At 48.6% G+C, this 13718-nt stretch overlaps 6 protein-coding genes across 6 annotated transcripts; 5 read left to right on the top strand and 1 right to left on the bottom strand.

Annotated features, from left to right (window-relative positions):
- Positions 1–929: 929 nt before the first annotated feature.
- Positions 930–1644, top strand: LTR84_006257 (uncharacterized protein; the record flags this gene model as incomplete). Its single annotated transcript, XM_064849818.1, has 3 exons — positions 930–1055; positions 1112–1400; positions 1463–1644. The coding sequence occupies 3 exons, from the start codon at positions 930–932 to the stop codon at positions 1642–1644; spliced, it is 597 nt and encodes a 198-aa protein (XP_064703573.1).
- A 917-nt stretch (positions 1645–2561) lies between these two features.
- Positions 2562–3343, top strand: EGD2 (GAL4 enhancer protein; the record flags this gene model as incomplete). The annotated part of the gene is made up of 3 exons (XM_064849817.1): positions 2562–2804; positions 2898–2956; positions 3016–3343. The coding sequence occupies 3 exons, from the start codon at positions 2562–2564 to the stop codon at positions 3341–3343; spliced, it is 630 nt and encodes a 209-aa protein (XP_064703572.1).
- A 458-nt stretch (positions 3344–3801) lies between these two features.
- On the top strand, positions 3802–4479 carry ATP7 (ATP synthase d subunit; the record flags this gene model as incomplete). The annotated part of the gene is made up of 3 exons (XM_064849816.1): positions 3802–3813; positions 3911–4396; positions 4450–4479. 3 exons carry the CDS (start codon positions 3802–3804, stop codon positions 4477–4479), a joined length of 528 nt encoding a protein of 175 aa, XP_064703571.1.
- A 2297-nt stretch (positions 4480–6776) lies between these two features.
- Positions 6777–8377, top strand: LTR84_006254 (uncharacterized protein; the record flags this gene model as incomplete). The annotated part of the gene is made up of 3 exons (XM_064849815.1): positions 6777–7052; positions 7103–7645; positions 7736–8377. 3 exons carry the CDS (start codon positions 6777–6779, stop codon positions 8375–8377), a joined length of 1461 nt encoding a protein of 486 aa, XP_064703570.1.
- Positions 8378–8736: 359 nt separating this feature from the next.
- LTR84_006253 (uncharacterized protein) lies at positions 8737–10539 on the bottom strand (the record flags this gene model as incomplete). The annotated part of the gene is made up of 1 exon (XM_064849814.1): positions 8737–10539. One exon carries the CDS (start codon positions 10537–10539, stop codon positions 8737–8739), a length of 1803 nt encoding a protein of 600 aa, XP_064703569.1.
- Positions 10540–12108: 1569 nt separating this feature from the next.
- Positions 12109–13168, top strand: LTR84_006252 (uncharacterized protein; the record flags this gene model as incomplete). Its single annotated transcript, XM_064849813.1, has 3 exons — positions 12109–12872; positions 12925–13056; positions 13108–13168. The coding sequence occupies 3 exons, from the start codon at positions 12109–12111 to the stop codon at positions 13166–13168; spliced, it is 957 nt and encodes a 318-aa protein (XP_064703568.1).
- Positions 13169–13718: the final 550 nt, after the last annotated feature.

The raw sequence follows: 13718 nt of genomic DNA, 5'->3' as shown, positions 1-13718 counted from the left end.
GGAAAGCCAGCGTGAAGTGAAAGAAATACTTTCATACCTTTTCTTGATGGCTGCAGCCATGGTCAAGCTTTAGGTCAGTGGCAGTCAAGACATGGGAAAAAGACAATTGAAAATGGATAGATGGTATGTGGAGCACAGTCGGGTGTACACCGAAGTGACTGGGAGTTGTTGGACAACCTAGCATGAACACCTGTTAGTTTGGTGTAACAGACACAAAAAGTGGTGACAGTCATGCTTCGGTCTTGGAGCAAAATCAGAATATGTAAGAATGGAATATCATGTCTCTGACATTGTTGAGAACCTCCGGCGAGAGGTTCCAATATCAGATTCAATCGCAAATTATAACATCATGAAAACTGAAACACGAGGGTAAGACTGAGTATCATACCTGATGATTATGGAATCCGTCAAGTGTAGTTGAGAAGACTCAGCTGGAACGGAACACCTTGTTAGTCCCGCGAACCTGCACTGCGAGCAGAAAGTGGAAGCAGTTCAGATAAATCAATAAGTGGCCATAGCGTCTGTTGTTGCTGTCTTAGATGCACAATCAATCATGGTGCATAGACATATAACCCCCAGGCTCAGTGTATGATAAGAGTGCTCAATGTACTGCATGGGAGGACTCAGACAAAGCTTGACGCGTGCTACAAAGATGAGAGGGAAATTTTTGTAAGAAAAGGAAGAGGGAGCTTTTGGCAGAGACAAATCCAATCTGGGGTTAGCGCCAGGACAGAATAATCTTGGCAGAAGTCAGCCTTGGCGGACCACACATCGAGAGAAAATGACCAGCGCAACTTGGAACATTTGAACGCTTAGGATCGACGACAACTCAGTGCGACAAGAAATTCCACAAGTTTTCGTACGCCTTTCTTAATCACTAACAGTCCAAACAATTCACTGATATATGTGTGCGCAGTCTTTTCGGCAAGATGTCCAACGTCGATATTAAGGCAGCCGGGTGGAAGTTGATCGAGGTTGGTCGAGTGGTCACCCTTCGATCAGGACCGTATGAGGGCAAACTCGCAACCATCGTCGAGATAATAGACCCTGGCAGAGTACGTTTCCAGAGACACTGAAGACTACTCATGGACAATAGACTTACCACTCACAGATCTTGGTTGATGGACCCTCATCGAAAGAAGGCGCAGTTGTTCCCCGACAGGCAGTTCCCACCAGCATCATTTCCCTCACACCCTGGGTCATTCCCAATCTACCAAAGGCCGCCGGTACTGGACCGGTGAAGAAGCTGTGGGAGAAGCATGAGGTAGACAAGAAGTGGGCCGAGTCGAGCTGGGCTAAGAAGCGAGAACAACAAGACCGACGGAAGAACCTAACAGACTTCGAGCGATTCAAGGTGCTGAGACTCAAGAAACAGGTGAGAACCCCAACATTCTACGAGGGTAGACCATACTGGGCCTCGGGAATATTTTGTTTGAGGAGGCTGACATGTTGTAACACGCAGGCACGATTCGAGGTATCGAAGGCACACGCAAAGATCCGCGCATCAGCAAAGGCATAAATTCGGGCATGATTCCAGGCGTCAATTCCATTATCAAACACCCTGTCTTTTCGAAGATGGGAACGAAAGATATGCAGGGCTTGTGGGCATATCACCAGAACCTCGGTCGTCAGGAGACTGACTGACCACCCACCCTTCCGCGGTGATGGGCATTGAAGTCGCTCCACCGCGCTGGCTTTTTCGCACAGCATGATACAATAAATTCATGAATTGCAGAATATCTTCTCATCACGGATTCGCGGAGTTCAATGACTTTCCATTTTTGTTGTTTGCTTATCTACTTCGTTCTGCCTCTACGGTTGTGTTCTATCACTTATTTGTCCAGGTGACTACTTCCATGTGGTGCATGAGGAGATCGTCAACTGTAGGGAAGCAAGATTACAAATGTCGGCATTCAGAGGCCGTCTCCCAGCGTTCTGCCCATGGGCGAACTTTGGCACCCCTTGCGATGACGATGAAACCAGAGCCCTGGATACGATGGTGCTATAGATCTGGTGAAAGCCGCTCGCCCACCGATCATATTGAGTCAGTCCATGGCCACCAGCCACTTCTGCCAACAACAACCGGTGCCTCTCAACGATTCACAATCCGAGACAAGCACACAGATGTAGATGCCACTGACCTGCAGTAGTAAGACCGCCAACTATTGCGTAGATCCCATCTTAGTAGTCAGCAAATAAGTCGGTTACGTGAATTTCATTTGCGTTGAACTACTCATAGTTCGGCAGTGTTAAAAGCGGCAATCAAACGCCAAGACCTGGAGAACGATGAAGCTCGGCATCAATTCACAATGCCTCGAGCTTCCAGACCAAAATCTACAAAATTGAACGGTGCAAGATCACGATTGAAAGACCCAAATGTAAGATCCCTTCAAACGATATCTGCACTCTCCGAGCAGTTTCCACCGAAAATCGTAGCATTCGTCCAACAGAGCCACCCTCAAACTCCGCACGCTGAATGTCATTCTTGCTCTCTGCAGTCAACTGACGTTTCTTCCAGCTTTCAGTCTTATTCCCATCCCTCCGTCCTTCACTCTTTCAACATGTCCAACCCAAGAATAGAAGAGCTCCCTGACGATGAGCCCAGCAAGCAGGCAGCAGCAGATGACGCATCTAGCTCATCCGACTCGGAACCTGAGGCTGGTGAGGGCGAGGCAAACATCCCTGCTGGCTCTGCGGTCGCTGTGCACAGCCGAAATGAGAAGAAGGCACGGAAGGCTATTGGCAAGCTGGGATTGAAGCATGTTCCTGGTATCACGAGAGTTACCCTGAGAAGACCAAAAGGAGTGAGTGCCTTTGATCAAAGATGATGTGAATCTGCGATTCACGTCGCTCCCCCTTTATCATATAAGAGGGTGATGGCTGAAATTGCTCTATAGATTCTCTTCGTGATCTCCAACCCGGACGTCTACCGATCCCCTACAAGCAACACATGGATGTGAGTTGAACTGTCTAGCAAATCGAATGTTGAAGGAAACATGCTGACAATAACTACAGTATCTTCGGCGAAGCCAAGATCGAAGATCTCAACTCTCAATCGCAAGCCGCTGCTGCTCAACAACTTGCTGCTGCCGAGGCCGCCAACGCTGACCACTCTGGCCACGATCATGACCATGATCATGACCACGGCAAGGGCAAGGCAGTCGAAGACAAGAAGGTCGAGGAAGAGGATGACGACGATGAGGAAGTCGATGACAGTGGACTTGAGGCCAAGGATATTGAATTGGTCATGACCCAGGCATCGGTTTCTCGGAAGAAAGCGGTCAAAGCGCTCAAGGAGAACGGCAACGACATAGTCAACTCAATCATGGCGCTGAGCGTATGATGGCAACGTATCTGAGAAAAGCTCCGCACGATTTTGGATTGAGAAAAGTCCTCTTTCGCTCCACATCGTAATGCCAACGGGATCAATGTGAAGCAGAGTGTGCAAATAACCAGGAAAAAGGCCTTTACTTCTGCACATATGTAGACAGGTTTGCAAAATGCTTACGAATGTCTCACATCAACTTCTCTCCTACTCGTTTTCTCTAGATCATGCGCGGACTCCCCGTTGTAGCGTACCTAGACTCAGTCAGAAGCATTCAATTGTGATCCTATGAAACGACGTCAGACATAACCAGCAAATTAGTCAGGAGTAAAGGACGCTAACGACACTTTAGAGAAAGGTCACGTGTCGTTCACGCTAAGGCGAATTCTGCCGAAGCCAGGAACATTTAACTTCAAGATCCGACAAAGCTCACCACTTGCTCCTAAACTCAGCATTACCAAGTCGAATTCGCCAAAATGGCTGCACAGGTACGTGGAAAAGCTTCTCCCATGGTGTTTTGAGCTTCTCAAGACGTTTCAGCGATTACGCAAAGCTATAGGCTAACACTTTGACCCTTTTCACCAGACCACCCGCACAGCCATCAAGCTCGACTGGACCAAAGTTGGTACTCAACTCGGTCTACGTGGCAGCACGGCCTCCGCTCTAGCCAATTTCAAGAAGCGAAACGACGATGCACGCCGCAGAGTGCAGGTCCTGTCAGACCAGCCTACGACGGTCGACTTCGGTCACTACCGATCAATTTTAAAGAACACCGCAGTCATTGACGAAATCGAGCAATACTACAAATCCTTCCAGCCCAAGACATACGACGTCAGCAAGCAGATCAAAGCCATCGAGAGCTTCGAGCAGGTGGCTATCAAGAATGCTGAGGAGACCAAGAGCAAGGTCGAGGTGGAGCTGAGGAGCTTGGAGAAGGCTTTGGCCGACATCGAGGGTGCCAGATCATGGGATGAGACCACTGTGGACGAGATCGCAAAGGCTGAGCCCGAAGTCGATGAGTACACAGCCAGATTGGTCAAGGGCGGAAAATGGATGCCACCGGGATACCAGGTACGTGAAACATGTTTTACAAACTCGACCGGTTCTGACACATTAATCTATAGGAGAGATTTCCCAATCTGTCTGTTCTATAGACAACTGTGCTATCCTGACTCAAAAAATTTATCCAAAAGCTTCTTCGGCGAGCGTCATGCTCTTTTCCCGGGATGCGGATGTGTGTATAGTGGTTTAGAACAATCAGATTTCGTCAAAATCCCATTGTCTCTCAATTTCAGTCCTCGAACGCTATCCATCTACGTACGAATGCTCTCTTGCGCGTGCAAGATCTTACAGGTTTGATGCAGCATGGTAATGACGCAGCGGGAGCAATCCTCCACATACCAGATCTTGCATGCCGTTACCCGCCCAGCATGGCTCCTTCCTTGCGTTTGTCGCGCTTTTGCGCTCTATGTGAAGTGGTGACTGCCAGGATTGTCACGCACAGGATGGCTAAGGCAGTCCTTGCTGAAGACATATTTCGATATCTTTGATCCCTGAAATTCTTTCGTACTTCTCCTTCCCATCGCCTCTCTATCTCAAGACCCATCAAAAGATTCCGCTGTTCTGCATCATACCTTTATCAAGGTGCAGTCCATCGCTATCGAAGGCGGTATCTCCACCCAACTTGGAGTTGAAGCCCGCTTTCCTCCCGACCTTGAAGCCCTAGGTGTCTTCCTCAATCCCCTTTCTCGCAGATCCAGGTCTACTAACCGGCCAAGTTCTATCATTCGCCCGGAAACACGTCCTATGACACTAGCGGCGAGTATCCTCATGAATTGACATTTCATAAAGATATCCACCGTGCTAACACTTTAGTGTTGAAAAGTCTAAAAAGGTCTCAGTCAAGCTGTTGGGCGGTAAACCCGATGGGCCGTAACTCAGAATGTTGATCAGGGATGTTGAGGTAAGAGGCCGCTTCCCTGGATGTGCTTGCGATCATGAAGACTCTGATCTAAGCATTTAGCTTCAGCTGGTTGGTGAGTTTGTCAGTTTCTACGAGGAACGCCATATCAAACAAAGGCAGGACACTGAAGGCTGAGGAGTATCGAATGGTACAGATTTTTCAGTTTCAGCTCTCCCATTTGCTAGTGGGTCTCAAAGCCAACAGCCTGTATCATCAGCAGGACCTGCCAACAGCGGTGCATGGGAAGCATCTCTGGTTGCTAGCTAGGGAGGTGAAGATTGTTGTTATCGGCGAGTCCAGCATTGCTCAATCTTACTGACCTACAATGGATTCCACATTGGTGAGGCGACACTGCTCTGAGCCACCTTAGTTGTGGAGCGGTTTCTGCAGTCACGCATAGAGCTGGGCTGGACTGATCATAGCACCTCGACGACGTTATCAAGCACTCCCTGGACAAGCATGTGATCGACGGAGAATAAAACGAGCTCTCCCATACCGAACATTTTACTCGACGACAGTGAACTGGCGCAGCAGGACTCTTATCTGTCGCTTCCCACTGCCCTGCGCTCTTCATGGAACATCGACTGAGACAGCACAAGTAGGCATGCCAGATCTACGAATGGATCAGGCACAGGATGTGACTCCGAGCTCAGCCTCGTCCTTCAACTAAGGCCTAGCTCAACGCATCAGCTCACCCCACTGCTTGGCGAACCCCAGATCACCTTGCGCGCCTTATCGCTGATACCTATCATCAGCCTGACGCTACCCACCATTGTAGCGCATGCTCTGACAATGGTATCAGCGGCAATCTAGCGCTGCTGCTTCATGCTGCTTCTCTCGAAAGACCAGCAAGGGCTTCTAATTTACGTGGCAAAGAAATCTGCATCCATCATCCGCACGGTAAGGCTAGGCTATGAAACCACTCTCATGGCAACATTCTTGTTCACCTTTGCTAGCCAGGTGTTTCGACGTCTATGCACCTGGTTTACTCATCCTGTCCATCCGAAGGTTGTGAAAGGACAGTATCGACAGAAAAGATTTTGACGTAGATCGTTACTGGCTTTAATTGGCCCATTGTCGATCATTGGATTCTACTTATACATCTGCTTTGGGATTCTCAGACGACCTCCGCAGAATGGCATCGTTCCTATCATCAGCGTCAATGCTCGTGCGACATTCTACATTTGGTTTATTCTCTCCGTTTTCGTGCTGGATTGGTTCCGCACTGGGTTGGCCAATATTGAAGCTGCCGCACTGATGCACCCACGACTTGCTCCGACCACGGCAACCCAATTGATGTGGCATGCCGACAGCAAAAGGGCCTATCCACTTTGGTGGGTGCGAGCATTCTGGGTTGCCATTACTCAGGCTTCTCAAAGACGAAAGACTTTAGTACGCGAACATTCAGTTAGTCCAGGCCATTTATGGATGTTTCTGAGCTGCACGCATTTCTTGCTTTTTGTGAGTCTTCCATTGAGTGGTCTCACTATGGAGTTCGGTTCAGTCCAAATCTCTACGGCTGATCGAGCTCGAATATACGGACCTAACGAAACTACTTTCAATGAGCGAAGCGTTCTCGACCTTCCACCTCAAATACGGAGTTATTGTCAATCGGGAAGGGCAACGACTCCTCGAAACGGCAGCCCGATATACGCACCCCAAGAAACGAAGAATGTTTCAGCCTTGTACCTTGATGACCAAGCTTTTGCGTACGCCACGAATATAGAATTCTTTGTGGGTCCAGTGGTCCATAGCCCGTTTACGGTAAAGCATGGGGCATCAAAAGCAATATCTCTTGCCTGCCTGTTTCGAAGGATCGTTTGCAAATGATACAGATCAAAGGAATCGGATCCCTGAACTTTTCCATGAATGCGTGCGTCGTTGGGAGCCTTGACTATGGCTGTCAGCCTCAATGGCATGCAAATGTCTCGGAATTGGACAGCAGAAAGTCGCTCCAGATGATCACTATCCCCACATGGCTGAACGAAACAGGGTCGAGTGACGACTCAACAGGTTATACAATCATAGCTGCCGCAGATGGTTACTATGATGGCTCATTCACTTTCAGAAGTCCATATATCATCAACAGCAACCATGATAACGCAACATTTGACCACATTTTGCGCAGCCGTCCGCACGAGGAAGTGACGACATCAATTTTCGAGATTTTCCTGTGGCAGCAGCATTTCTATGAGGACGAGGTTATGATCGGGCTAATCAATGGGACAATTGAGGGCCCCGTGGAGGTGGTCCAGTATCCAGGACAGTACTATGCTGGCATTGGTATTCACTGTGATGTGACATCTTCCGTAGGTTATGCGGACTTGGATCCTGCTCGCCTAACTTATTCATCGTTCGTGAGTGCCGAATCAATGCACCGACCACAAGTACCAAGTCTGAGGCCTGGTCAGAGCGATATCTAACCCCCACAAATCCTCGCACTACAGGCCTTGGCTAATGAGCGAAGTTCATCCGAGTTCGTGGGGCCTCTGACGCCTTTTAACCAAGACTGCCTCGGGTGCTTCAGCAGACAGACATGGGTGGCTCTCCATGATGTTATCGGTTCGCTTCCCATACCAAGAGACCCCGAGTATTCGACCTGGAGGTCTTATCACTCCTTAACGCCAAAGGATCTGCAGCTGGCCATGTGCAAACTCTTGGGAGAAAGCGTGATCACCATGATGGATGAGGGAGGCATAAATCCATCTTATGGAGAATTGCGTTCGTTGCGATCGGCGACCTATCTGGTTGCGGGTGCGGTGTCATGGATATATGTCTTGACTCTGCTATGTCTGTGGGCCTGTATCATGTGCGCAGGAGCGGCGTGGATGCTCTTCTTTGCCGGAAGGAGGTGGGCCAAAACACTTGATGGCCTTGAGATGTTCAAGTTTGGAGCACAGCTTGCGGACGAGGTCAGCGAGTTCAAATCCCTGGAGTTGAAGGGCCCTAACAATGCGCTGAAGAATGTGCCTGGGATGGTAGGTATCTTACCTGGGGGCAGCAGCCGGGGTGCCACCGAAGACTTGGGTTTCATCGGACTTAGTGAAAATAGAGTGAGCCAAAAGCTCCACTACACATTGGACAGATGACAAGCAAATAGTACAAGGTCGCCATAGTAATGTGCTCGGTTGTATGAATGAGTCTCGTCGTAGTTATCATCCTATGTTACTGCACAATGGCTTGTACAGAATCAATGACCGTTGTGGTCCACTTCTTAGGGGAGGCGACGGCTTATATGATCGTCTTCCTTGCCAGCTTACTCGCCTTACATTTGTTGGAGAGTCAAGTTGGACCATTCGATGATCAAAGGCTACTAATTCCCCAGGGACCATTGCCAGATGTATTAAATCAATAAACTTGTTCTGACTATTTATGTATGCGAGCACTTGGACCTTGCATTCAGTCCTTCTCCTCCTTTTTATAACGGCGCGTCGAACTCCGCCATGTTTCAAAGCCCAGAATCCTCTTGATCGAACAGAGCAGTATCATAGTACTTATTCCAATCACTACACACCTGATTGAATTCAGATCCAACGCCCAGCCCTGCAATCTTATCTGGTACCTCGAGAAATTGCGCACCGAGACCGAGACCGATATGCCAACCAATGTGGCAGTGCATGAGCCATGCACCCGGATTGTCGGTAATGAACGCGATGACCAGGTATCCCGACGCTGGCAGCATAGCAACATCGCGCCGTGGAGGGTTCTTATACTTGAGTGTCTGTGAGTTGTTGAAGATGCCACTGCCGGCGCCGAGGACATAGAAGTCATGTCCGTGGAGGTGGATTGGATGTGGGATTGGAGGTGCAATGGTAGGGATGGCTTGAATCACCCAATATGACCATGCGTTCGCATCGGGGAGCGAGATCAGATTCATGTTCGACGGGTAGCTGTTATTGTTGTTCAAGACATATTGTAGAGTGGGTGTACCCCAGGGAACCACGATTGCTGTGAAGTTCAGATTCCATTGGAACAAAGTCTGGTTTGCCTTGTCTTGAACGATGGCGAATCCCACATCGAGACGCGATTTTGCTGGAATTGTATAATTGTCAGGGACATTCAGCTTGACGTATGGTACTAGCTTGTCGTTGGGATCACTGCAGTCGGCACCTGGTGGAGCATTCGATCTTGTGGCGTTGGAGGGAACTGGTGACTGTGCACCAACATAGCTGAAGATGGCAAGCGCATTTGTGACAGCGTTTTTGCTACAGCCCCTCTGAGGAATCACATGAAGCCAGTAGCTATCAATTGCTTGGTTGGCATTGATTACCACATCGTAGCGTTCACCAACTGCAAGGAAGATCCACTGCGTGGTATAAGGCACAATCGGGACGAAGTCTGCACTGATGACGGTGAGATTGTGCCCGTCGAGGCCGACTTTGAAATTGTCGTTGGTAGATGTATTGATAAGGCGGAGACGATACTTCTTTCCTTTGGTTAAAGACGTGCGATGATATTGTCCTGTTGTGCCGTTGGGACTGACATTGGTGCCGTTGATGAGGATGTTACTACCGGTAGGACCACCCGGGAAAGCTCCTCTTTGAACCAAGGGCGCCAGCTCGAATGCAGGACGATAGTACCAGTCTGTGATAGGCATGGCACCAAGATCGATATCATAGTTTGAAGTTGCTGGCCCGTCAATAATCATTGTTCCAACGACACCATCAGTGTATTGATCGGAGTAGTGACTATGATACCACGTGGTGCCAAATTGTGTACAGAGGAACCTATAGGTCCGAGACTTTCCAGGAGCCAGTGGACATTCCGTTACACCATTGGTACCATCCATATGATTGGTTTTGTATTGTCGGATACCATGCCAGTGGAAGCTGGTACCATTTGTTGTCAAGCTATTCGTCACGGTGATTTCCAGGATATCGCCCCAACTGGCCCGGATTGTCGGTCCTGGAAATTGTCCGTTGATAGCATAGACAACTCTTGGAACTCCATCCGGAGCCAAGGTAGTATTCTTGACCTCCAGATGGTAAGAGACAACTTTGTTGGTGACAGGCCAAGTACTATCATAGTTAGTGGTGATGCTGAAGCCGTTGCCCCAGCACTGGCGTGTGAATGGAGAGTTGGTGCATTGGGAATCTGGCTTAGTGGTAGAAGTAGCAGAAGGAGTCAAAGAAGATGATGCCTGTCGTCGAAAAAGCTCGCCCTCTCCAATGGGCACAAGCTCAGCAGAAGGAATGAAGGCAGCAAAGGCCTGGAAGAGGAACAAAGCAACGAGTGGAAAAGAAGCGAGCATAGCGAGTGACTGGAAGGGAAAGAAGAGAAGAGAAGCAATGCAAAGACAGGAACGGCCCTTGGAAGTGTGAGAAGCCACAGCTCTGATATTGATGGCACGAGCAGCCTTATGAAAGCTGAAAGCTTCCCTCGCTTTCCCCAACTTAGATCAAGCAAGGAGAGGGGATGTGGAAACGTGGTAATGGGAGCGCTTTGTCATGCAGTCTCAGATCACAACGGGTCGCTAAATCAATTGCGTCGTACACGAAATCTCTGCTAGAAAGGAGAGTGGCTTTCATTGGCAGTGTCTCTTTCCAGTTCCTGGCAAGAATGTCTTGGAGAAACAAAAGGCTCGGGTTCGAAGGCAGAGATTCCCAGAACAATCTCCGCTTCTTGTTGATCGCATTCACAGTTGCTAATCTGCCCATTGAAATGTCGGTTAGAGATCGATATATGGAAGAGATTCCAATCTCTGTGGATGGGCTAGTTGTGAATGTTGTTCTCGACCCGACTTGGAAATGGAACAAGATGAACTTGAGGCTGAAGTACCATATGTTTGGCATTCTTGGCATCAGATTGAGGGTCCAGTCTCGCTAACCAGCAGGTCGGATCAAAACACCCCTTGACAACCTCGTGTTCCGAGTGTTCCCAGTTGTCTTTCAGATTCATCCGATATAGACACTCCTTACTTTCAACCAGTTGCCCAGATGGTCAATCCTTCGCATGTGAAGCGAATGCTCCAATTGAAATCCTGCCTGCTGCCCGGTTACACAGTACTTTTCTGTCCGCAATCCTACCCTTGACCATTGTGCTTTAAAGGGCAATGGTCTAGGTGCACAAAGATGACATTGTTCCACAGGTAAGTGAAGGAGTACCAAAATGGCGGGTCACTGTTGTCCTGCGTGGTTAAGGGATTTGGAGCACCACATTCGCAGCATGAGACATTCACATTAACAATGGGTCTGTTGATGTTTCTGGACCTCCGCTCGGCACTCGTGTTGTAAAATTGGTTTTGTGTGGCTTTCTTGCAATGTCTCAGTTCTCGTTGATATCAAGGTCTGGGTATTGAGTGCTAATGATAGACTATCACTCTAGATGCGCAGAAGTCATGGGTGTTTTCATTTCTCCAAGGATGCATCTTTACAAGGTGAGCGATGTCATTTCGTGCAGCTCTTCATATATGTTTGAAGGCACCGATCACTCTATGCATCTTGATCTTCATCCTCGACACTCGTTTTCGTCATGCATTCCTCTTGTTTGATTGTGCCTTTGCTTGCTGGACTGGTTGGTCGAGCGATAGCCGACTGCCAATCTTCGGGTTATGATTTCGTTGATGGTGGTGGACCATACTGTATCAACACCACATCAAACGACTGGTTTTCCTTTGGAACAGTTTTTCGAGGTGATAGAAAATGTCAAAATGTCATGAAATTGGTTGCTGACGTTGAAGAGGCTGTCAACCGGAGGACATTCAAGATTCCGTCACACCTATTCTGATAGCCCCAAACAGCGATGAATACTTCTGTTCAGACATCGCTACCAGTCCTGATGGTGCCAATATTCAATCTACCTGGTCAGAGTCCATCTCCTAATGCTCCTTACGGTTCTGACCCCTACCAGTAATGTACCAGGCGACGAACTGCCGAAAAGCTCCATGTGGTCTGGAGATTGGATCGTCGTTATTGAAGGTTTGACATTCGCATGGATGAGAAATTTCTCGATCAATGCAGCTCCTCCTGTCGTTGTCACTAGCACTCCGACCTTGACATTTACAACCCCGTACATACCTTCCACTACGGTCACCACAACATTTACGAGCGGCTATACGACAACCCTGCTTCCATCAACAATAACTTTACCGTCCACCACTTCGACACGCACAATCACGGTCAAACCAATGCAGGTTACCGTGACGTCAACCTTGACTCAGACGAGACAGCGAACCACAAGAGTCTTCTCCAAAACCGTTACCACTACGACCATTACAACCAGTTGTAAGACGCAGCCACCAAAGAGGGATCGAACATGTACCCTTCGCCCGACACGGGCTACCTTGGCTGCTGCAGATGTTCCTGTCACTGTTCTTCCTCGTATACGTCGTGGGGAGCCAGATGTTTTGGAGAGAGTTAGACAACGTGGAGTCTCACCACGACAGGAGGGCGAATCGGTCAAACCTGGGAGTGGACCAGGTACATATTTGAACACCCTCCTACCAATTGCTGCCGCTAACGAGACAAAAGACTTGTGTACGACCACATTTTTGGATACTGCCAAAGTAGTATCATCTTGGATCACTGTAACCTTGCCAACTAGCACAGAACTCGTCAGCGAGTATGCAACCACTACGGCTACAATGTAAGTCTATGGCAACTATGTTTTCGAATTTTGATTCTGATTTTCCGAATAGCACGCCAGCTCCAGTAACAGCATATTCCGACAGAGCGAGAACAACAATCACGATAACTGGCCCAACCCCGACACGGACACGCACAACCAAAGTTTACACGACCGAACGCATAACTTCGACTGTGTGGGCAACGTACGTATCTACATATTTTTCAGGCTGGATGATAGCGCTAACGTGGAATAGTATTACATCGACTGTCAGAACCACACCATCAGGAGTAGTCTGCGCCACTTCAAGATACTGAAACCACATTAGAGAGGTAGCCCTAAGGAGAAGTCCTTTCAATGAAATTTTAGTCTCGCGAAAGAAGGGATAGGGGCGTCATTGTTGCCTAGAGAATTGATAACGCATTCTGGCGGCGATGATGCGGCCTACCATGGTGGAGAATAATTTCGTGGAAAGTTGTGAGTAGGAGTAAACGGTAGGAACTCAAAGATAGGCTCCCTGAATTTCAGCCTGCTCTTTGAGGCCACAGCCTTGTTGACCCAATGTGGTAGCGAAGAGCATTTAGGTAAATAATAGACTTTCCAGACCGGCACAACATGGAAACTTCTGGGAGAAAAGTCGGCCCATGACAGTCACGTGCAAGCGGCTCCTCAAGGTGTAAAAGTGGAGAATCGGCTCAACCTTTGAGCCGCACGTTTCAAGCATTCACCCGCTCTTCAACGGCCGCTCGTCTCGAACTATTTTGAGATTTCAGAGAACACAGCCTACGACAGGACACTTTGATGCGGAGCCCAATTCGAACTTTTCATTCTTGACGGTAATGTTCTATATAGGTATCATGGCTCACC

This window comes from Exophiala bonariae (assembly GCF_035927105.1).
Source record: "Exophiala bonariae strain CCFEE 5792 chromosome Unknown scaffold_23, whole genome shotgun sequence".
Lineage (NCBI taxonomy): Eukaryota > Fungi > Ascomycota > Eurotiomycetes > Chaetothyriales > Herpotrichiellaceae > Exophiala > Exophiala bonariae.
This window is presented reverse-complemented; position numbering and strand designations above follow the sequence as displayed.